Here is a 23,033-nt window from a genome sequence, read left to right as displayed (position 1 = left end):
CTCCCTACCTCCCATTTTCCCCTTATTCCCTTCCCCTATGACTGTGACTAAGGGGTAGCTCCTCCCCCTGTACATGCTCATAGTGTATCAAGTCTCTTCTTGGTAACCAGCTATCCTTCTGAGTGCCGCCAGGCCTCCCCATCCAGAGGACATAGTAAAAAATAGACCACCAGAGTTTGCATGAAAGTCAGACCCCACTCTCCACTCAACTGTGAAGAACATCCTGTCCATTGGCTAGAACTGGGTAGGGGTTCAAAGTTTACTGTACGAATTGCCCTTGGCTGGTGCCATAGTTTGAGCAGGACCCCTGGGCCCAGATCTGCCCATCATAATGTTCTTTTTGTAGGTTTCTAGTATCCTCTGGATCCTTCTATTTCCCCATTCTCCCATGCTTCTCTCACCTAGAAGCCAAATCTATTCAATGGAAAAGGGATAGCATCTTCAACAAATGGTGCTGGTCTAACTGTATTTCTATGTGTAAAAAATGCAACTGGACCCATATTTGTCACCATGCACAAAACTCAAGTCCAAGTGAATCAAAGACCTCAACATAAAATCAGAGACACTAAATCAGTTAGAAGAAAAAGTGGGGAAGAGCCTGGAACACATTGGCACAGGAGACAACTTCCTGAACAGAACTCCAACAGCCCAGGCCTTAAGATCAACAAGTAATAAATGGGACCCCATGAGGCTGAGAAGCTCTGTAAGGCAGGAGATACTGTCAACAGAAGATCTTCACCAGCCCTACATCTGACAAAGGTCTAATATCCAAAATATATAAAGAACTCAAGAAATTAGACACCACCAAACCAAATAATCCAATTGAGAAATGGGGCTCAGAACTAAACAGAATTCTCAACAGAGGAGTATCAAAAGGCTGAGAAGTCTTTTTCTCGGGCCCGTGGCGCTGGCAAGATGGGCAAGTGTCGTGGTCTCCTTACTGCCAGGAAGCTCCGCAGTCACTGATGTGACCAGAAGTGGCATGATAAGCAATACAAGAAAGCCCACTTGGGCACAGCCCTGAAGGCCAATCCGTTTGGAGGTGCCTCCCATGCCAAGGGAATTGTGCTGGAAAAAGTAGGGGTTGAAGCCAAGCAGCCAAATTCTGCTATCTGGAAGTGTGTGAGGGTGCAGCTCATCAAGAACGGCAAGAAGAACACAGCGTTTGTGCCCAATGATGGCTGCTTGAACTTCATTGAGGAAAATGATGAAGTTCTGGTTGCTGGATTTAGTCGAAAAGGTCATGCTGTAGGTGATATCCCTGGAGTCCAATTTAAGGTTGTTAAAGTAGCCAATGTGTCCCTTTTGGCCTTGTACAAAGAAGAAAGAAAGACCAAGATCATAAATTTTGACAATGCAAACACAGTAATAAACTTTCATATTCTGAAAAAAAAAAAGGCTGAGAAACACTTAAAGAAATGCTCTACCTCCTTAGTCATCAGGGAAATGCAAATCAAAACAACTCTGAGATTCCATCTTACACCCATCAGAATGGCTAAAATCAAAAATTCAAGTGACACCACATACTGGCGAGGATGTGGAGAGAGGAACACTCCTTCATTGCCGGTGGGAATGCAAACTAGTACAGTCACTTTGGAAATCTATCTGGCACTATCTCAGAAAGCTGGGAATAAGGCTTCCTCAAGACCCAGCTATTCCACTCCTTGGAATATACCCAGAAGATGCTCCCGCACACAACAAGAAAATTTGCTCAACCATGTTCATAGCAGCCTTATTCATAATAGCCAGAACATGGAAACAGCCTAAGTGTCCCTCAGTAGAAGAATGGATAAAGAAACTGTGGTACATATACGCTATGGAATACTACTCAGGTATTGAAAACAAGGAATTCCTGAAATTTGTGGACAAATGGATTGAACTAGAAATGATCATAATGAGCGAGTTAACCCAGAAGCAGAGAGTCAAATGATATAAACTCACTTATATCTGGACAGGAGCCCAAGGGGTCAGAGAGAAGGACATCCTGTTAGGACCTTACTTATTTCCTGCATCTGGGATAGCCAAGAGTCTCTCCATTCATGACTGCATTTTTTTAAAAAGAATTTTTTTACGTTCTATCGCGAAGCACCTTTAGCATGAGTCAGAGAAGACTGTTTCTGAATTAGTAAAAGGATTTATTTATTATTATGTATACAGTGCTCTTCCTGCACGAACACCTGAAGGCCAGAGTTAGTAAAATGACAAGACCACCATCTAGTGGTGACTGCACTCCAGCGTGGACTAAATCATTCAACCCTGGGCTGTTAGGAAAGGGCAGACCACGGACTTTTTAATACACCTATTTCTTTTCAAAACCCAAGTTCCTGAAATGTCTCTCCCCAAGTCACAATTGCAGCATTTGGTTTTGGCTTCTCACGTGTGTTGGCGATGGGGCTCTGGCTTCTGAATTTAGCCTGTTGTTGCTGGGTATGGAGTATGTAGCCTAGGGCCTGTTAATCCTTTGGAGGTATTAGGCTGCCTATATTTTATTTGAAGGGTGCAGAATTCCCTGTGGGAGTCAGATATCGGGGTGCCGTGTCCTACTAGATCCAGTTCTAGTCTAGGCTGGTAGCAATCAAGCGCTGCAGGGATGCTGTGGCAGAGCCGGTCCAACGCAGCCTGAGACCTGCCTGGAGCTTTATGGAAGGGAATATGAAAAGAGTGGCAGGGATGGGTCTCCATGGTACAGGGACACTGATGTGGATCAGAGGAGTGATGAGAAAAAGAAAGCCGGCTGGAAATGCCTGGAAAACTTAACTGGACCAACGAACTGAACCGGCGCGGGTTGGGGGGAAAAGAGGAAGGGTCAGATGACCTACGTAACCGGAACCTGTATATAGTGGGCGGGCCCAAAGGCGGCTCCAAAGACTATAGGAGGGAGGGGCCGGAAACCCTCCATTCCCAGAGGGAAATACTGTGTGTTGGGTGGGTGGTAGACAACGGCCAGGGTTTTGCGTGCATGTAAATACTTATCACAGGTACTGGAGCCGCGTGGGGCGGCCTGGGAAAGTCAACAGTCAGCAACACAGTGGCGGGGATAGCAGCCAGGCGGTCCTGGAACGTCCCAGGTCAGAGGAGCCTCAGGGAAACCGGTAGGAACCCATAGGAGCAGTTTTTCTGCTGCTCATAAGGACACTGCTCTCACAGGGTTAATACCCTTGAAAATAAATTTGAGATCCTATGAAATGAGACACATGCTGATTTTATCATTTATCTGCAGTTCCCAGAATATTCTCATAAATATATCTCTTAGACTAAATAAATTTATATGTTGCTGTTGGCAAACAGTTCTTTTTGCTGCTGTGCAAAACCCAAAACTGTTGGCATTTAAATTGAAGCATACTTCCTGACTCCCCTGATATATCACTGTCCTATTCGAGAGACTGGAATTTGACATGGAGACTTGATGGTCTCAAAGAGCTTGTTAACTTCAGCCCCGTAAGGAATAACTGCAGATTTTAGTCAATTTGAATTTTTTTTTTACCAAGCTACACAGTTATGGTTGTAAATATTAACATTTATTAGGTAAACTTTTTACCCACCATTAATTTTCCATTTGAGATGCAGATGCCGTGCTGTAAATATAACAAATGTGTGTTCTTAGGCTGAGGTTTAAAGGCACACCTCAGAGTCCAGGAAATCTCAGTATCTATGTTGAAAATGAGGATATTAGGCCACACCGTTGTCATAGTTAGAAAACAAATGTATATTAGGACAAAGTTAGGAAGTATCTTTTCTGGTGTAGGACACGCATTCTGACCATAGGCAAATAGCCAAACTGTTGCTTTTTATTTCAGGGTTGTTGGCATGCAGTGATGTGACTGTGGACTTCTGGCAGGAAGAGGGGAAAGGCCTGGATGCTGCTCATAGGGTTTCGTACTGGGACCAAAAATTGCAGAATTGCAGCAGTACGATTTCTGTGGGTGAGAATAATTTCCTTGCAGTCTCTTTTTGCTCCTCGTAGTCCCTGTGAAAATCACTCTGCATGTGTGTGAGCTGTATGTGACTGAGTGAGTGTCTCTTCTCACAGAGGAAAGTGGAATGCTCATGTTTGTCCTTCTGAGAAGTACAAGGTCTCTTTCATTTCTGTTCCAAGATGAAATCAGACACTCAGTAGTGTATAGTGTCACCAAAATCACATCTCTGTTCCTGCCCTTGAGTTTTGATTGAGCTGTGCTTAGAAATAGGATTCAAGTTATGGAAACACAAACGTGCTGATCCTCCATGACAGTTGGGGAGGAGTCTTACTGAGGAGTCTCTTTCTCGTGTGCAGGTCTCACACTGTTCAGCCAGACCTGCTCATCGTGCAGCAGGACAGAGCCCTGGGATGGTGGAGACAGAGGCAGCAGCCGCAGAGGATCTAGGCACGAAGGAGGCGTTGGTGAAAGGGCAGGGGAAAAGGACTCACGTGACAGTGAAAGTGGGACACAGAATCAGCTTTGCCACATTCTGTGTCACTAGAAATGATTCTGGAGAATTCTGCCGAGAGCAGTCTCCTCAGGATTATACTATTGAAAGTGTTAGAGGATTCTCTATGTAAGAATAAGTACTAGGAACAGTTATCATTTGATTGTGAATGTGAGTGGTGCTGTCCTTCTTCCGTTCACGTTGCTGATGTGTCTTCACACCAATAGGAAATGGTTTCCAGTTCTATAATTTTACTGTAGTGTTTCATTAGGAAACTTGAGGCCTTTAGGCTTTTCTTGCTTCAAAGCTTTGTGCATTTTCTTCAGTTCTGTATCTTTTAGGGTTATTTTCTCCACTCTATAAAATAATGCCAGGAGGAATTTGACAGGAATGGCTTGGCATCTCTCTAAAGTATTGAACTCCATCTACATTGTCTTCCCGTTGCTGTCCCCCATTGTCAGTCTCCATGACAGTACGCAACAGCTTGCTCTGTTATAATCTTGATAGATTTTGAAATCATCCGTAGGTGTGATCCTTCTCTCAAAACTTTTGAATTCTGTAGTTTCTCATAAGTCCGTGCATTTTAGGACTGTTTTCTCTTTTTCTACAAAAACAAAACAAAACAAAACAAAAAAAAAACTGTAAGATTTTAGTACAGGGGCTGGAGAGATGACTCAGTGGTTAAGAACACTGACTGCTCTTCCAGAGGACCCAGGTTCAATCCCCAGCACCCACAGGGCAGCTGTAATGATCTCACACCCTCACATTAATGCACATAAAATAAAATTAAATACATATTATATAAAAAGATTTTAGTACAAATGGATTAGAATCTTTATAGCACACAGACCTCCTCTACATTGGCTTTCAAAGTCTGAATTGGAACATGCTAGTAATGAGTAACTGTTCACGTGTCTCTTAATATATTCTGGTTTCTATCTGTTGTTGGTGTCTGTTTCAGATTCTTAGAGAAGAGAGTTTTTAAAACATTGATATTTCTAAGTTTTAAGTGTTGGTGTTTCTAGGACATGAGAACACGGTAGAGTGTTTCTTGAAGTTAGAGAACTGTGCCTGGGAATCGCCTACTGTTGTGTGCTTGATTCTCTGGATACCTGCTAGACATTGGCCTTCTGTCTTGATTTCCTTACGCTTAAATGAACGGTGGATAGTGAAGCCTCCCTGCATCACTGTCTATTTTCTCCCTACAATTCTACATTGATGCTTCTTGTATTTGGAAACTTTTAGTGATATGTGTCTATACTGCTTACACTCCTGATTGTGCTCTTGTGTCATGATTTGTAATTCTGTCCAGAAACAATTTCCCTATGTCTACATATGGACATATTTCTATTTTCTGTTACTCCGCAGGTTTCACAGCTACAGATCATTCATTAAGGTCTGTGATTCATTGCACAGTGGGAGAAAATGGAACCCAGATTCATATTTTCTGTGTGGATAGATTACCAGCACCCTTGGCTGACAAAGCTGTCTATTATGCAACACATGTGTGGTATTTTGCTGACATTTACATGATCATTGCTACTGGTCTGGTTCTCAATCTTCTCTCTTTCATTGGACTATATGTCTACACTTCTGCCACTCCCATGGTACTGTATGATTCTGCAATGTCATCTGGTATCAAAGTTGGGGCAATTTGCGCTCTGCTCCAAGGGCTGCTCTGTACCCTTAGGGTCTCTGTGCTTCCACTGAAATTTGTAAGATTCTCTGTACTGTATCTGTGAGGTAGGTCATGGTGTTTGAGTTAATCATACCAGCCTCGTTCATTAATACTGTAATTACAGTACTATGTCCCATTTTGTGTACATGGAAATTCTTTCTGTATTCCAATGTTTTATTCAGTTACTTCAGCAAATTCTCATTGCTCATTGATTTAGGTCTTCACAGTAACTAATTGAGGAGCAGTAAATGAGGGGCGAAAGATGTTGCTCTGCAGTTAAAATTCTTGAAGAGAATCTTGGTTCAGTGCTCAGCATGGATAACAATGCAAGAAAGAACTTGGAAGTGGTGCAGCTAGTGTGAGAATAAATGATGTGGAGCCTGGATATGTGACAGGACAGTTGATACCTCATGTCATATGATATGATGTCATATCAATATCAAGAATTAGAAATGATCCCTATGGATGATAAATAAAGTGGTTTGTGTTCATAGAGCCCAGAGATGGAGAACTCTTGTGCCCATTGTAATGTGGCAACAGAAGGTTTATCATATTGATGATGTAGTTAGGAACACAGCAGTAATTTGTGGAAGAACTTCTAAGTCAAGAAGATGCTATCACTCAGCATCCCATCTACAGCAAAAATCTGCTACAGAATTAACTGGATTGTATCAAATGCTACGGGTTTCTTATCCTAAGTTAAAATCACAGGTCCCTAGATCTCAAACCGCCTCACTGATCAGTCAGGTGTGATGTAGAAAGAATATGTTTCCACTGTAATAGCTTATGATCACAGAACAGGAATGGCATCTGCATTTGTAAAATAAGTTGGATTAAGGGCTGCTCGTTGATTCTGTCCTATGTCACACCCAACACACTCTTCTATGCTGTTCATATGTGAACTGCATTGAGCCCAAACATGCTGAATGGTATTTTCTGTGTCACACTCACCTAAGTGTTGTGGTTTGTAGTTGAACTGCAAAGGTTCTGAAGGTCATGTGACTTCCCTAAGGACAGTTGACTTCATATGGCATATTCACTGGGAGCTTTTGAGTTTGCTGATTTCATCACCGTATCTACACTGCTTTGAGATTCCATGTTGCTGCCCTTACTTTTACCCTCATGGGACCACCTGTAGAGAAGTCACATCTTATGTACAGTCAGAGTTCTCTAGAGGAAAAGAACTGATAAAGTGAATCTATATGTAGATACAGAAAGGGGTTTTATTCATGTTACAGGATGTGGACTAGTTTGTCCAACCAATAGAAAGTCCAGGAATCTGGTAGTTGTTTAATTGATAAGGCTGGGTGCCTCAGCTGGTCCTCAGTATATACTGGAATCCTTGAGAAGTAGGTGTTAAGGCCAGTGAAGAAATGGACCTGACAATGACAATAAGGACAAGCAGGAAAAGAGAACTAACTAGCTCATAGGTTGCCGTCTGAAGGCGTGGCCGCCATTAAAAGTGGATCTTCCCACCTCAAAAGATCCACATTAAAAGTAGATCTTCCTGATGGGCAGTGGTGGCACACACCTTTAATCCCAGCACTTAAGGGCCCAAGGCAGGTGGATTTCTGTGAGTTCAGGGCCAGCTTGGTCTACAGAGTTAGTTCCAGGACTCCAGGGCTACACAGAGAATCCCTGTCCTGTGGGTGGGGGGATGTCTTGGTTCTATTATTGATCTTAGGGAAGCTAACATTCTAAGGGCATTCTTTAGAAGGATACACCTTATCCATGTATCTTCCTTCTGTTTTCCCTGACAGCCATCAGATGGGTTCTGCCATGCAATCCACTTTAATGAGTCTGCCTTGATGTTGCCTAAAGCAATTTAGCACACAGACATTCACTTAAACCATACATGTTTTAAACCATAAACAAACTTTTCTGTAGTTTCAGAAGGGTCACAAGTAACAGATATTCTCATGCAGAGGTACAGATACATGGGAGAAAAACTGCAGGCATTTTTTTCCCTCTTTAGGAACTGCATTTCTGATTTTAATGCAAAGATCGTGATTGCAATTTTTTGTAGCAAAATAAAATTCCACTATGTAAATTCATTTCTTTTTTTCTGTTGCTGGCCATCTAGGCTGGGTTCATTTATTATCTCCTTTAAATAGTGTAGCAATAACCCTGCATGTCTGTCTTTGGTAGGCCTTGAGAACTGTGCACTTGAGAGCTGCTCACTTTTGGAGTGGTGGGCAATATGGTGGTTCAGATTTTGAGTTTTGAAAATTCCAAAATGCTTTCTATGGTTTTTAGTGGTTCATAGTTCTTGAAGAACTGTTTAGGGTAGTTTAATGGTTTGATGTGTTGGATGGACATAGTCAGTTCCTCCCCAGCTCTCCTCTCTTCATCTATTCCTCACATGGAATATATTATTTCCTGTATTCTCATGGATAATTTCTTTTTCACTGATCTGTGTATATTTTGCCCTTAATTGTTATCTGCAGTGACTTGAGTGGAATGACATGTGTTAATTCATGACTATCTTTAAATGCACTTCTCTGTCAATTTTAAGAGATAATTTTTCTGGCTGCAATAATATGGTTGGCAGTTAGTTTTTCTCAGGCATTTAAATGTAATTTTCCATTTTCTCCTCAATTTAGAATTATTGACCAGGCATGATATTACTCTGGCATGTGGATCTTTTTATGTGGTTGTCATTGTTCTTTAACAGAGTTTAGTATTAATTTTTGTTTTGTATTTTTGACACCTGATATAAACAGCAAGAAGGGGTCCAATCATTGTTTCTGAAACAGAAACTCAAAGCCAAGCAACAGGAAGAAATGGCCACTTTTCCCGTAAGTACATCCCAGGTCAGTGTCATATTCACTTTCTTTCTTTTTTTTTTTTTTTTTGTTTTTTTGTTTTTTTGTTTTGTTTTGTTTTTTCGAGACAAGGTTTCTCTGTGTAGCCTTGACTGTCCTGGACTCACTTTGTAGTCCAGGCTGACCTCGAACTCACAGCGATCCGCCTGCCTCTGCCTCCCGAGTGCTGGGATTAAAGGTTTGTGCCACCACGCTCAGCTCATATTCACTTTCTTTTTCTTTCTTTCTTTCTTTCTTTTTTTTTTGAATTGTTATATATTAAAACCTTTATTTCTCTGCCTCTGATAGTTTCATCTGAAGTATTTGTTTCCCATGAATTCTTTTTTCTCCTGATAGTCAAGATTAACTTTTTAAATGCACGTCTACTGTGTGTCACAGCCTTTTCTCTATTCAGCTCTCTCCAGACATTTTGTGTAAGGGTAAATATTCACAATAAAAATAAGACCTGTGTTTCCACTGTGACCGGTAGTTAAACAAATATGTTTTTGTTCAATTGCTAGAAAGGATGGATTCATGTACTTATATATTAGCTATTAACGGCTCGTGTGCCACATAGGTTCCATTTGAGGGATGTGTTAGGTTTCCTTGAACTATGCTTATGAAGATGCACAAACACCTTGAATTTTTTGGAAAAGAATACAAAGACATGCTATTTGGATCCTAAATTGGATTCTCATGCTAAATATTTAAATTCTCTAGAGAGTACTGAAAATGGCAGGCATATGTTCCGTGGCTATGCCATGAATCAATGTTTCTGTGAGGAGATGCAGATTAGAGTCTGTTGATTTCTTTTATGGCACTTGATATCACATAGTGATGATGTGCCTGTGTTTGCTGACACATGACATCTATCTGTCTTGGAGAGTTCCCGCTTACATCAATCACTTGATTCCAGTGCTCAGTCGTAACCTCCCAAACTAGAGGTGAGTATTTTCTCTTGGTCTTTTGTTTGCATTGTCAGTGACTGTGTAGCCTCTTCTGATGGTCTTTATGTGACACCATGTGGAATATATCAGTGAGAGTTTTCTTGAATGTGTTGAGTGTGTAATGTACATAAGCCATAACATTTCATGCAGAAATGAAGATTTCTCCTAATCACTTTGCTCTGGTCTCTTCCTTGGGTGGAAGTAGGCTCTCCCATTGCCTACTTTTTTTCTTTTGCTGGAGTTACTGTCTCTCTTTCTGGTTTCTTTTGGTTTTTTGAGACAAGCTTTCACTTTGTAGCCTTGGATGTCCTGGAATTTGCTCTGTAGAACAGGCTGGCCTCAAACTCATAGAGATCCTCCTGACTCTTCTTCCTGAGTGCTGGGGTTAAAGGCATGTGTCACTACCACCCAGTGATGCTACAGTTTTTCATAGATGAATATTATGAAAAAAGGCTATGATGGACAGGTTTTCTTTTGGGGGTGGGGTTGGTAGGGATTGTTTTATGGCAAGGTTTCACTGTGTGGCCCTGGCTGTCCGGGAGCATACGCTGTACACAAGGGTCATCTCAGAGATCTGTTCACCTCTGCCTCCTAAGTGGTAGTTTTAAGGGCATACACTACCACCATCTGTCCCAGATTTACAGTTTTTCTTTGAAAATGTGTCAATTTTATTTTCTGTGCATGAATGTCTACCTGCATGCATGTGTGGCTAGTGCTTACAGGGGCAAAAAGAGAGCTCCAGACCACTTGAAACAAAAGTCAGGCTGTGGTGAGCCATGTGTGTGCTGGGAACTAAACCAGTTTCCTTTGCAAGAACAGTAAGTGCTCTCAACCAATAAGTGACCCTTGCCTGTATAACTGCCCATACTGTTCTAATACATTGCATAAACTAAAAATTTGAAATTAAAATATTAAAGTTTTCTTTTGAGCCCCTCTTATGAACAATAACATAATTGAAAAGCAATGAAGAGTTAGTACATTTTCACTTTATTCATTCTAGTCACAGAAAAGTCTTAAATTTCTGAAATTATTTATCTGTACTAGGTTGTGCATTTATTTAGAAAATAAATTATATGGTATGAACTGCGGCTAATGCTGATTTTAAAAAAAAATTTGCTTCATGACTGCCAATATATTCATTCAGGCAAAATGTTCTCACAGGCTATATGATTTCATGTGTTATAATGTTTGGAACACTGGCAGTATTGTCTGTTGTTATTTACTGTGAAAAAAAATCAAAAGTCTTTGACCTTAAACTTACCCGTGAATTCTGACTTCCAAGTTCTTCCTCTTTGTTACACAAAAGTTCAGCATTGAACCTGGACCTTAGCGTCCTAACTAAGGTTGTTGGAAGAGGATTAGGTGATGCCCAGCTGCAGACCTGATTGATTTAGTGTTGAAATTATAGCAAGATCAACAGTTGTAGCATTTAGGAACACAGTTTTGTTCACCACAACTTTTCCGTCTGAGATGTGACACTGTGATCTGTATGACATAAACATCGCCTTCATAAATGGTAGACTTCTATGGCTATACTTTAAATTTGTATCTTATAGTCCCTAAAATTATATTATTTATGAGACTTTTATGTTTGAAGGGCTCTACCTGACTGGGGCCTTGCAAATACGTCGCTGGCAGGCTTTGCCTCGTCCCTTTCCCTCTCCTTTGTAAACCATAGATTACATCCCTAAAGCTAGGCACCAGGTCTATTCCCCTATTTGGACAATTTCTTATGTGAGACTGTTCTTGAGGCTGATGGCCAAAGTTCAGCAATCAAAAGCCCCCTTCTGTTCTCCCAGTTTATATGCCCAACAAAATATACCACCACATCCTAGCCCATTGCAACAAAGACTTCCCCTTTTTTCTCTTCTTAAAAATTACATTTGCAAGACCATTTACTGTTGGTTTTCTGCCTGAATCAGAAAGCAGCCACTTTTACTTTCCTTCTCCACTTACTAAAGGATCTCTCTGTGAAAATAGGTGTTGGGGTGTGGTTTGTGCCTCATCCAGGGTCTAAGAGGGAATGTGCCCCCCCACACTGTGTGGGATATTCTTCAATGTCATTCTGTTTTCAGTGTTGTGTGATAGACTAGGGAGATGTCATATCCACATGCAACTCATACAAGTCTACACACCAGAAAAGGAGCCCATGATACACCAAAGTATGGCTGTCACCAACTTGGAACCAATGACTATTATTGGGGTTTCTTATAGGAATATTGAGAGAGAGGTTACTCACAGGACTAGAAATGTCATGAAAAGGTGTATCACCAAAGCCCACTCCCAATATAGGTGACAGTTCACAACTCCTAGAAAGCTGGATCACAAGGCACAGCATGCCAGCAGGGCAGCAGGTTGGAGGGGGTCCTGTCCTGGTCTTCATTAGGTCTGGGCCTCTTCCAGGCAGCTCAGCTGGGGCTGCTAGGCTAGTCTCTGCTTCTTGCAGGGACCTATGCTCATCTGAGAGTGTTCTTTGCATCTTGCCTTGTCAGAGTGGCTCTCAGGGATCTTTACTGTTTATATACTCTTAGAAAGGAGGGACCTAATGATTTGGGGCAGTTTCAAGGACGTTGTGAGTCGTTTACTTCCTGTTTTAATGAGGCTTTCTGCAGAACAGAATGTTTCAAACTCTGAGAAAAGTGCTGTACAGCACACAAACTTAGAATATACAGTTAAGTTGTACTTATGTTTTATCTGTATGGATGGCTTTGCCTACATGTAAGTCTATTAATTCTTGCATACCTGTTGTCCTCAGAGGCCAGATGAGGGCAATGGATCATGTGGAATGCGAGCTACAGGTGGTTATGAGATGCCATCTAGGTCCTGGGAACCAAACTCAGAACATCTGAAAGAACAAGTAGTATTTTTTTTTTTTTTTACTACTAAGCTGTATCTATAGTCCATCTAAAAAAGCGTCTTAAAGAATAACTTTTCCCATCTCATCTATAACAAAAAAATTTCTCTACATTCTTATGACTCTTATATCTGGGAAAGCATACTTCCTATTGTAAAACTCTTAAATGTCCATTGCAGGGTCTGCTAACATTTGAGGATGTAGCTGTGGACTTCTCCCAGGAGGAGTGGGAATGCCTGGACTCTGCTCAGAGGGCTCTGTACATTGATGTGATGTTGGAGAATTATCTAAACCTCATCTCTGTGGGTGAGAACATTTGTTTGTTGTTTGCTTGTTTTTTGAGACAGGGTTTCTCTGTATAGCCATGGCTGTCCTGGAAATCACTCTGTAGACCAGGCTAGCCTTGAACTGACAGAGATCCACCTGCCTCTACCTCCTGAGTGTTAGGATTAAAGATGTGTGTGCCATCATGCCCTGCTGAATTCTTGCAGAATTCCAAATCTTTTACCTGGTTTATAGGTGTATAAGTTCTCTGATGCTGTCTAGAAACTTCAGGAAATTAGGAAAATTCTCATAACAACAACAACAACAAAAAAAAACCCAAACTTTTTTATGTAATTTCCTTTTCATTTCCCTAAGTTATTTGTAAAAAACAAGTGCTCTTAACTACTAACTCCAGCTCTCTTACCCAATTGTTTTGGGTTTTGTTTTTGTTTTTTAAGACAAGGGGTTTTTTTTTGTCAAGACTTGGCTATCTGGGAACTTGCTTTGTTGACCACCTGCCTCTGCCTCCTAGTCCTGAGATTAAAGTATGTGCTACTACCATCTGACTTCCCCCATTATTCCCAAGTTTTTAATAAAACATTTAATGTTAAAAATTTTAAATGTGTGGAGCAAAAATATGCATTGCAATATACTTAGTACATTGAATATTTTCATTTAAGTATTGCATTAAACTATTCTTCAACTATTTTGGGGAGGAAAAGGAGATTTGAAAAGAGAAAAATATTGTAAATATAATTCTTCAGAGAGTTCTTTTCCCAAAGTTCTTTATTTTTTCATCATCTAATTGGCTCACTTTCTGCAAGTAGTGCAGTTTACAAAAGAATCAGAATTTTGTTATCAATTTCCATAGTGTGGTGCAGATAGAAATGGAGGCTCTGAGCATCCAAAAATGATAGTGAAAATAAAGATGCCTCTACTGTGAGCTTGAGACTAAATAAGTGTTTCTTGTCTTGGAGACCTTAAGCTGACATCAGCTATTGAATCTGTTACTGATGTGTCAATCTCTGTTATTCCTAATTGTGCTCATTTCCCAGAGAACCATCACACGCGTGGTAAATATGAGAAGGTCTTGGATCAAGACTCAAAGCATACTGGCCGTCAGCATGTGAATATCCAAGGGACATCTTACAAATATAAGGAGCTTGGCAAAATGATTGTTGAATCCTCCAAATGTACACCTTATAACACAAGTGATACTGCAGAAACCTGCAACAAGTACAAATGTGGTAATCACAAGGATGCCTCCACTGAATCATCAAACCTAAACAGGCATAAAAGTGTGCACACTGGAGAAAAACTTTTCACATATGAAGACTGTAACAAGTGTTTAAGTTCTTGTTCCCATATGAGTCTAAGTCAGAGTATCCACACTTTAAAGATAGAGCACGAGTATACAGAAAGTGATAAACATTTGGGCTCCATACGCAGGCTTGTGCAGCATAGAATTCATAATGGAGAGAAAGCCCCCAACTGTGAAAAGTGCCTCAGCAGCTGCTCAAGCCTCAGTACACATCATCGACTCCATACTGGCGAGAAATTGTGGGAATGTAAAGAGTGTGGTAAGTCCTTTAAGTGGTTATCTCACCTAAAAACTCACTGCAGAATCCATACTGGAGAGAAACCTTACAAATGTAAGGAATGTGATAAGGGCTTTTCTCGGTTATCTAGACTGAAAAGCCATTACAGAATCCATACAGGAGAAAAACCTTACAAATGTGAGGAATGCGGTAAGTGCTTTTCTCGGTTATCTAGACTGAAAAGCCATTACAGAATCCATACAGGAGAAAAACCTTACAAATGTAAGGAATGTGGCAAATCTTTTGCCCATTGCACAGGTCTTAGTACACATCAGAAAATTCATACCGGGAAGAAACCCCACAAATGCACAGACTGTGGTAAGTGCTTTTATCTCTTGTCAACACTTAAAGAACATTACAGAGTCCACACCAGAGAGAAACCATACAAGTGCAAAGACTGTGGTAAGCTCTTTCATTGGTTGTCAAGCCTTAAAAGCCACCACAGAATCCACACTGGAGAGACACCTTACAAATGTGGGGAATGTGACAAATCATTTTCTCAGTTATCAAGACTTAAAAGCCATTATAGGATTCATACTGGGGAGAAATCTTGCAAGTGTATAGAATGTGACAAATACTTTACCCGCTGCACAGCTCTTAAAAGACATCAGAAAATTCATACGGATGAAAAGCCGTACAAATGTGAAGAGTGCAGCAAATGTTTTTATGTGTTGTCGCACCTTAAAAGCCATTGCAGAACGCACACTGGAGAGAAGCCTTACAAATGTGAAGAATGTGGTAAGTGCTTTTCTCAGTTGTCAAAACTTAAAAACCATTGCAGAATCCATACCGGAGAGAAACCTTACAAATGTAAGGAGTGTGACAAATCTTTCACCCACTGCACAGCTCTTAGCACACATCAGAAAATTCACACTGGAGAGAAACCCTACTCGTGCAAAGACTGTGGTAAATCCTTTTATCTGTTGTCAAGACTTAAAGAACATTATCGAGTCCACACTGGAGAGAAACCGTACAACTGTAAAGAATGTGGTAGGTTCTTTCATTGGTTGTCAAACCTTAAAAGACATTCCAGAATCCACACTGGAGAGAAACCTTACAAATGTGGGGACTGTGACAAATCCTTTACCCACTGCTCAAGTCTTAAAGCACATCAGAAAATTCATGCTGGAGTGAAACCCTACAAATGTGGAGAGTGTGACAAGTCCTTTTATTGGTTGTCAAACCTTAAAACCCATTTCAGAATCCACACTGGAGAGAAACCTTACAAATGTGCTGAATGTGAAAAATCATTTACACAGCGCTCTCTTCTTACAAAGCACAGCAGGATCCATACTGGAGAAAAACGTGAATGTCAGAAACTTGGGAGAGCTTTTAAGGAATGATTAAATCATAGAAAATACCAGAGTTTATACTAATTCATGAAGACAAAATATAGTCAGAAAATTTATATCAAAAAGAAAATACATGAATGTTCACTGTTGTGAAATCCTCATGTCTTGTACATTAGAAATTTCACACTAGAAAGCCCAAGAAATGCATTGACTATTTCACAGCCTTTATCTAGTATTAAAATTGTAGATACTACTGAAAATTCATCCTGGAGGAAAACTCAAGAAATTCCTTTAATAATGACTCATCTTCAAAATAAGTCATTCTGGAGTCAACCCTACAAATAGCAAGAGAATCAGAAACATTGAAAAGATATCCTGTGGGTGTGACACATGTGCATACACATGCACAGCCAGGAAATCCCAGAGTGTGCAGGAAAAATCACCATTCAAGAAAGCTGGAGAACTATTTAGTCCAATTGGAAAGCACAGTGATTCATATAAAAACACTAGACACAGTAGACATTAGGCAAATATGTTGCAAAGAAGAAACCAAGTGAGTAAGTGAATTTATCATGCATTTGAGTGGGGATATTTCTATTTGGGTAAATATAAAATTATTCTTACTAACATTTTGGTAATACTAGTATTGGAATTTGCTGAAATGTAAACACAGCAAGGTTTTTGTTCATTGGCTTGTCTTTGTTTTTTATACTCAGATACATCCATGCTGTCTTGCTTATAGATGATTTCATGATAATTTATATCAGTTGTTGCTGCTTCAGAGCTGATGACTCTGAGACAGGAATGATGAAGTTAGATAGTCACCGGCCACTAGCTATCAGGTGATGCCAACCATCTAGATAGAGTCCTGATAGCAAATGCAGATTCTCCTTGGGTCACAGCTCCTCTTTTGGCAGCTGCTGCACAGCCCATGGCCCCTCTGCTTGATGACCCTTTGATAACTACACTAGCTCATGACAGTGTTCTGGTACCAGGGAGAATTCTGCCATTGTGTGCTCCTGAAGACCGCTGCTTATTTTACCACTTTCCCCTTATTGTTTTCTTCATTGCTTCACTATTTAAAATACAGTCTTCACTACCTGAGCAGAAATCTGTCTTGGAATCTCTTTGGTTTCAGGAGTTTTCTTTCCCCTTTATTTGTAACTCATGGTGGATGAAGTACGCTACTCAGTTTTCTTTGTGTGGGCAGGATACATGTGCAGCCATTAGAGCTTTCTATTTGCTCTTCCTAGGAATCTGCTGTCTGTTAGCAAGGCATCATTAATATCATTTGTTCCATGAAGAATCGGTAGCTTAACCAAGCTTCGTTACTGTAACACAAATAGAGATGAGCTTTGTCTTGCAGGAAAGAAGAACACACTTACATATGAGGTAAGTGCGCTGAGCAATAAGAAGAGAAAAGGGCTATGTTAGCTTTCAGCAGACAGAGGCAAGGGGATCTCAAAAAATATTTTACAAATCTCTGAACAAAATTGGCCAATCTATGGAACTGGTGATTTCTATCTGGATGTCCTCAATGAAATTTATGTGGAAAATAGAGATATTAGAGGAGAATAAAATCTGCTCTTAGAGCATGTTTCATTGTATTGAAGAAATTATACCAGGAAACTCATACCTTTGCCTTCTTTGAAAATGGTGAATGATAGCTCTATGTTTCCCTATCTTGGTAAAGGAACATTCCTCATACTTTCATCTACATTTTCTGTAAAATCACGTGTATTTTTAGAATGTTCTTCAACTCTGTGTAAGGAGATTTTTTAAAAAATAAATGAAACATCTGTATTTCATGGTTTTACATGGGAATTCAATGAGTAAATGTGATCTAGCCTCTAACCTGAACCTCCCACTTTATATTAATGTATGAGAAATACAGAATAATTTACAAGGCTTAATAAAGCACTGGAATAATATTTTCATTCTAATTCTTTCCACAGTACCTACACCTTATATGATTTGCATAATCTCGTCAGAGTTTGTATTTCATGTTTGAGGAATTATGAAGGATATAACGGAAATTACCTGGCTGAAATTAGAATCCCTACTCACAGTTCTGCAAGTTTTACTTATGAACCTCCAAGCACTAGTTTTCTTTGTATCTAACCCATGTCTGACCCACCTGAACACAGACTTTTCTTTTATATTTGACTTTTATATTTTTCTTTTATATTTGACTTTTCTTTTATATTTAAATAAATGTCTAAGCATATTAAAGTCTAGATCATTGTTTTATAATTTCATGAACATGCATGATGCATATCATGTAACCCTAACTTGGTAGACTGCAAGTCATTCCTGCAAGTCTTCCCTCCAATTTATTCCCAACTTTCCCAATCCTCATCCTGTTGCTTCACATTTCCATATACTCTTTTTAAAAAAATGTCTGAGTTTACTTAGTGCCAAACGTAGGCTCATGGGTGTAAAACCAACCTGCTAGGCCATGGACAGTCTTTCAGGGGCCATATCTCTAGAGAAAACTAATTCCTCTTCCACCCAAATACCTGACAGATTCACTTATTTGTCGGGTCCTAGCCCCCTGGAAAAATCAAATCAGGGTTCACCTGAAAGAGGGAGTGGGGATAGAAAGTAGGATACAGAGACGTGAGAAATAACTAATCAAGTCAGGAAATTTCTGATCAAGATTCACTTTATTGCCGACTAGCAGGAACATATATAGAGAAAGGTCAATAGGATCTATTCTAATCTCACTCACCCTAGCCCCCAGGCAGGAATACAATAGCCTAAATTGCCTCCTGTAGAACTTCCTAGTTCTCTGAGTAGTTCCCTGTAAGAACTTCCTAGATCCTCTGGGTGGTTGCAAGTTGGGACTTCCCTACTTCTTTCAAAGGCAAATAGTCCAAGGATAGCCTGGAACACAAGACCTCGTGAGGCAAAGGTCAGCAACTCGAAGGTCACAGTATACAGCCTAAGCATGGGATTTCTGACATGGCAGAATTTGGGATGTGTTCCCACACTTACTCATTTTTTTTTTTTTTTTTTTTTTTTGGTTTTTCGAGACAGGGTCTCTCTGTGTTAGCCTTGGCTGTCCTGGACTCACTTTGTAGACCAGGCTGGCCTCGAACTCACAGCGATCCTGCTCTTTGTGTGTTGTGCATATTAACTCCTTGCCTGAAGAAAACCTACTAAGTATTTTTTTTTTCACTCTCTTAGCTGCTGTTCATTCTTCATATACTTGTCAGACTTTTGCAACTTTGCACTCCACAAATTCCCTTTTTAATTCTTTCCTGGTTATCGTCTGTATTCCTAGAACCTCTTTCAGACCGTGTTTGCTTATTTCTGAATTATTAAACATTTAATCATGTTTTCCTTCAGCACTTTTAGCATTTCAAGTTTTCCAGGAAGTTTGTGTTGGTTTCTGTGTAGGATGGGAGATATGGATCTTACGTCACTCTGCAGCACTGGGCAGTCATTTTTCAGTACAGAATATTCAAAGGGCCCTTTTTGGGGGGTTGTCTTTGACATATTTGGCTTTCATTACTTCTTTTTGTGTGTTTATTTCTGGGTTCTCTGTTCTGTTCTATTTTCTCCATGTTTCTTCACATGTGGGACCATGCTACTTTGACCTTGCTTCTGTGTTATGATATGTGGTCAGGTCCTGTGATACTCTGTCTTAGGGCTCATTTTGATATCGGTGATTTCCCTATGTCCATGTGACTGTTACATATCTATTTTGCTGCTGTGAATTGCATGGTGGATTCTGTTGATTTCTGTTAGTAATATAACCATATTCAGCATGTCACTTGTTAGTCAGAGTGTGTGGCAGTGTATCTCCTTGTGTACTCTTATTTTTCATCTTTTTCTAGGTACCATAAAATTTTCCTCCTAGAAGTGAAGTCATCATTACTTAGGTTTATTCCTACTTTTTTTTAAAGCAACTTGAAAGGTTAAATTTCAATTTTCCTTTTCAAATTGTCATTATTGATATATAGGGAAACAGTGGTGTGTGTGTGTATGTTGGATTTTTCAATAATACTTAAAGCACTTATTAAACCTAAGATTTTCCTATGATAACCCAGGAGTTTTGTGTGTGATCACACCATCATTAAAAATGATGTTGGTGCCTTTCTTACCTACCTGTATCTCCTTTTTATCCTTTGTATTATTCAAATTTATTTAGCTTCCTCTTATGGCGCTGGGTTACATAAGACTGGAGATACTTAATCTCACGTATCTCCTCTCCTTACAGTGTTCCTGCCAGTACTATTCCTTTTGCTTTCTCTGTACGGTACTGTTGCTCTAGTTCTGAAACATGTGCCATAACTGTGTTGAGCCACGTTTATTTCTTCCTTGTTCCTTTAGGAGTTTACCACAAGATCTTGTTGACGTTTGCCTCATGATATTTCCATTTTTACTGAGATTTTCATAATACAGGGCGTTCAGTTGTTACATTTTTCTTTTCAGCATTCTGGTGGGTAAAAGCACCAGTAGTATTTCTCTCACGTCTAGTTAGAAATAGTGATTTGTGTGATGGACATGGTCTGTTATTTCCCAGTTGTCATCTATTTATCCATTCCTCATGTCAATTGTCATTTCCTGTGTTCTCATGGATAATGGTTCTTTGACTTTTCTATGTCTACTTTGCCTCTAATTATGCTCTGCAGTGCTGCTTCAGTGCATGACTTGTTATTTTATAACTTTCTTCAAGTGCGCTTCCTTCTCCATGAATTATAACAGCCAGTGTTTCTGAGTACACTATGGTTCACAGTTATTTTCTTTCACCATATCCTTTCCTGATCTCTTATTTGATAAATTTACATTTTATCTTTGAGACACTTTAGCAAATGTAAATGTTCAGTAACTTTAATCTGGTAGTCACCGCATTAGAAGACGTGGTGTAGTTAACACATGGTGACAGTGTCCTCACAGACAGCTATTATAATTATGAGATGGAAAGACATTGATGAGCGAGTCATGTGGAAAGCAAACACTGGAGTCAGTGAAGTCTCAGGTAAGAGAAGAAAGGGCACTGGCAGCTGGGAAACCTGTGCCGCTTCCATCACGAGAAAGGTGATGTGCAGGGAAGAAGATGCAATCCCAAGATCCAGAGCTGTGATGCCTTCTCACTTCCTGTGCTGCTAGGCACAAATGTGAGAAAAACAGTACATGCAGGGAAAACACTGACATACATCAATAAATTTATTCCTGCTTTTTATACACGTTTTTCTTCTTTTATAATTATTTTTTGAGGTTTTACTGTTTGATAGTTTAGACCTTGCGTTTGAATCCACTCATTATTGTGATTTCTAGTTGTTAAGAATATCTAACGGGCTTTTGTTTTGTTTTGTTTTGTTTTGCTATTGTTGTATATTAAGGGCTTTTAGGCAGGAGGTGGTGGCAGAGCAAGCCTTTAATCCCAGCACTCCGGAGGCAAAGGAAGGTGAATCTCTGGTTTACAAAGAGAGCTCCAGGACAGGCAGGGCTGCACAGTAGAAAACCTGTCTTGAGAAGGAAAAAAAAAAAAAAAAAAAAAAAAGGCGGGGGCACTGGGAGGGGGCGGGGCGGCGGGTAATGTCACCTCAAAGGCCAGCCCACTCCGAATAAAGGCCACCTTGTTTCACAGAATGTCTGGATTTGGCATAGTATCATTATCTTATGAATATCCTATTTTGAAGCTTTTCATGACATGTCTTTACACATTTCCCTCTTGCACACAAGGGAAGCGTTAGGAATTAGATTGGTTTCATTCCTTAGTCTAGACTGCAGCTACTTCCTCTGAGATACACATCAGGAGCCTATTGGCAAATGGCAAATTCATTTAAGCAAGCAGAGACCCGCCACAGGGAGGGACAGAGTACTGGAGTCTGACTGTCTTTGTGCCCTTGAGGACCACAGTGACAGTTTAAGGATAGCACTCTTGTCTGCTACAGGCTGCTCATTTGACCTCAGTCCAAAGCTGATCCTGAGTCCAGTTACAGCTTTTTATGCCCGTGTTCATTTCCTGTCCTACACACAAGTCGGAGTGACATATATTTTGATTGTCGCTATTTAGCTTGCTCAACAGAGTAGGCTAACGTGCCTGCAGAGAAGAAATTTTCCTAAAGCGGAAGAATTTCCCACAAGCCATTGCTAGTAGAGAGGGAGGAGAGGAATTTGATGTCACAGCCGACCCAGGAATGTCGCCAACTTCAGGGTCGCTGGCGAAGGGGCAATGGCCTTTTGCTGTTCTCTGACCCAGAAATAGCAGAGAGTGGGAATCTGAATGGGGAAAAGAAGTGGGTGGGAAGGAACCAGAGGTCACGTGACCTGAACAGGTATGTGGTGGGTGGGGCGGGGGGGGGGTCGGCATTCCGGAAAGGGAGGAAGTAGGAATTCCAACACCCGCCATTCCCTCCGGGACCTAGGAAACCTCTGGCTTCTGAACCGAAGGTGCGGAGGGCACTAGTGCTACCTGGGAGAGTCACTAGTCAGCAGCGCAGGGGCGGGAGCTGCAGCCCGGAGGCCCTGGAACCTCCCAGGTGGGTCAGAGGAGCTGCAGGGCTGGGTAGCCTGAGGGAACGTGTGATCAGTTTCTCTGCTGGACGCCTGGAAGCTGGCTCTGAAACCGCCCGGGATGTCTTAGCCTTATCTCGAAAGTTTGCTTCATGTGAACGGGACCTTATATTGATTTTTTTTTTTTAATTCATGGTATGGTTGTCGGTATATTTACAGAGCAGCAGTTGGGAGGACTTGCATTATTATCTGTTGTTTGCAAACCTAGTTCTCTTTGCCATTGTAGCAGTTGCAGGCCCCCTGCAATTTAAGTTCAACCATGCGTTCTAACTCCCCAGCTTTACTACTTTCCTAATCAAGAGAGTGGCTTTCTCTCCCGGGGACTAGGTATCCCCAGAAAACTTTTTAGATATTAGTCCATTACAGATTTGAATGAACCAGAAAATATATTTTAGCAGCAGAAAATATATTTAAAGTTACAGCTGTAACCGTTAACATTTACTAAGCAAACTTTGTAAAAATCATTTTATTTTACTTGCGTTGGTGTTCTGCCTCCATGTATGTCCAGTGTGAGGGTGTCAGATCCCCAGTAACTAGAATTAGAGACAGTTGGGATTTGAACCCACATTCTTTGGAAGAGCAGCCAGTGCTCCTCTTAACCGCTGAGTCATCGCCCCAGCCCCTTAAGCAAACTTTTAAGTACCCATTTATTTTCCATCTG

General features: G+C 40.5%; 1 protein-coding gene and 1 pseudogene across 2 annotated transcripts in view; both read left to right on the top strand.

The window, feature by feature from the left end:
* Window positions 1-915: 915 nt before the first annotated feature.
* LOC311592030 (small ribosomal subunit protein uS12-like) lies at window positions 916-1,345 on the top strand (annotated as a pseudogene). The gene has a single exon. The product of its transcript is annotated as a small ribosomal subunit protein uS12-like (transcript).
* A 1,543-nt stretch (window positions 1,346-2,888) lies between these two features.
* The window catches only part of LOC311609731 (uncharacterized protein), a 40,120-nt gene continuing 19,975 nt past the window's right edge, over window positions 2,889-23,033 (top strand). Inside the window, exons 1-6 of the mRNA XM_084803056.1 lie at window positions 2,889-3,092; window positions 3,798-3,923; window positions 8,809-8,898; window positions 12,870-12,996; window positions 14,010-15,892; window positions 22,190-22,249. Of these exons, the coding sequence (XP_084659182.1) occupies window positions 3,858-3,923; window positions 8,809-8,898; window positions 12,870-12,996; window positions 14,010-15,892; window positions 22,190-22,249 (2,226 nt within the window). The 5' untranslated portion in view covers window positions 2,889-3,092; window positions 3,798-3,857. The remainder of the gene's footprint in view (window positions 3,093-3,797; window positions 3,924-8,808; window positions 8,899-12,869; window positions 12,997-14,009; window positions 15,893-22,189; window positions 22,250-23,033) is intronic.

This window comes from Acomys minous, assembly GCF_964271855.1.
Source record: "Acomys minous genome assembly, chromosome: 2".
Classification (NCBI taxonomy): domain Eukaryota; kingdom Metazoa; phylum Chordata; class Mammalia; order Rodentia; family Muridae; genus Acomys; species Acomys minous.
Note: the sequence above shows the minus strand (reverse complement) of the source record. Positions and strands in the feature narration are given on the sequence as shown.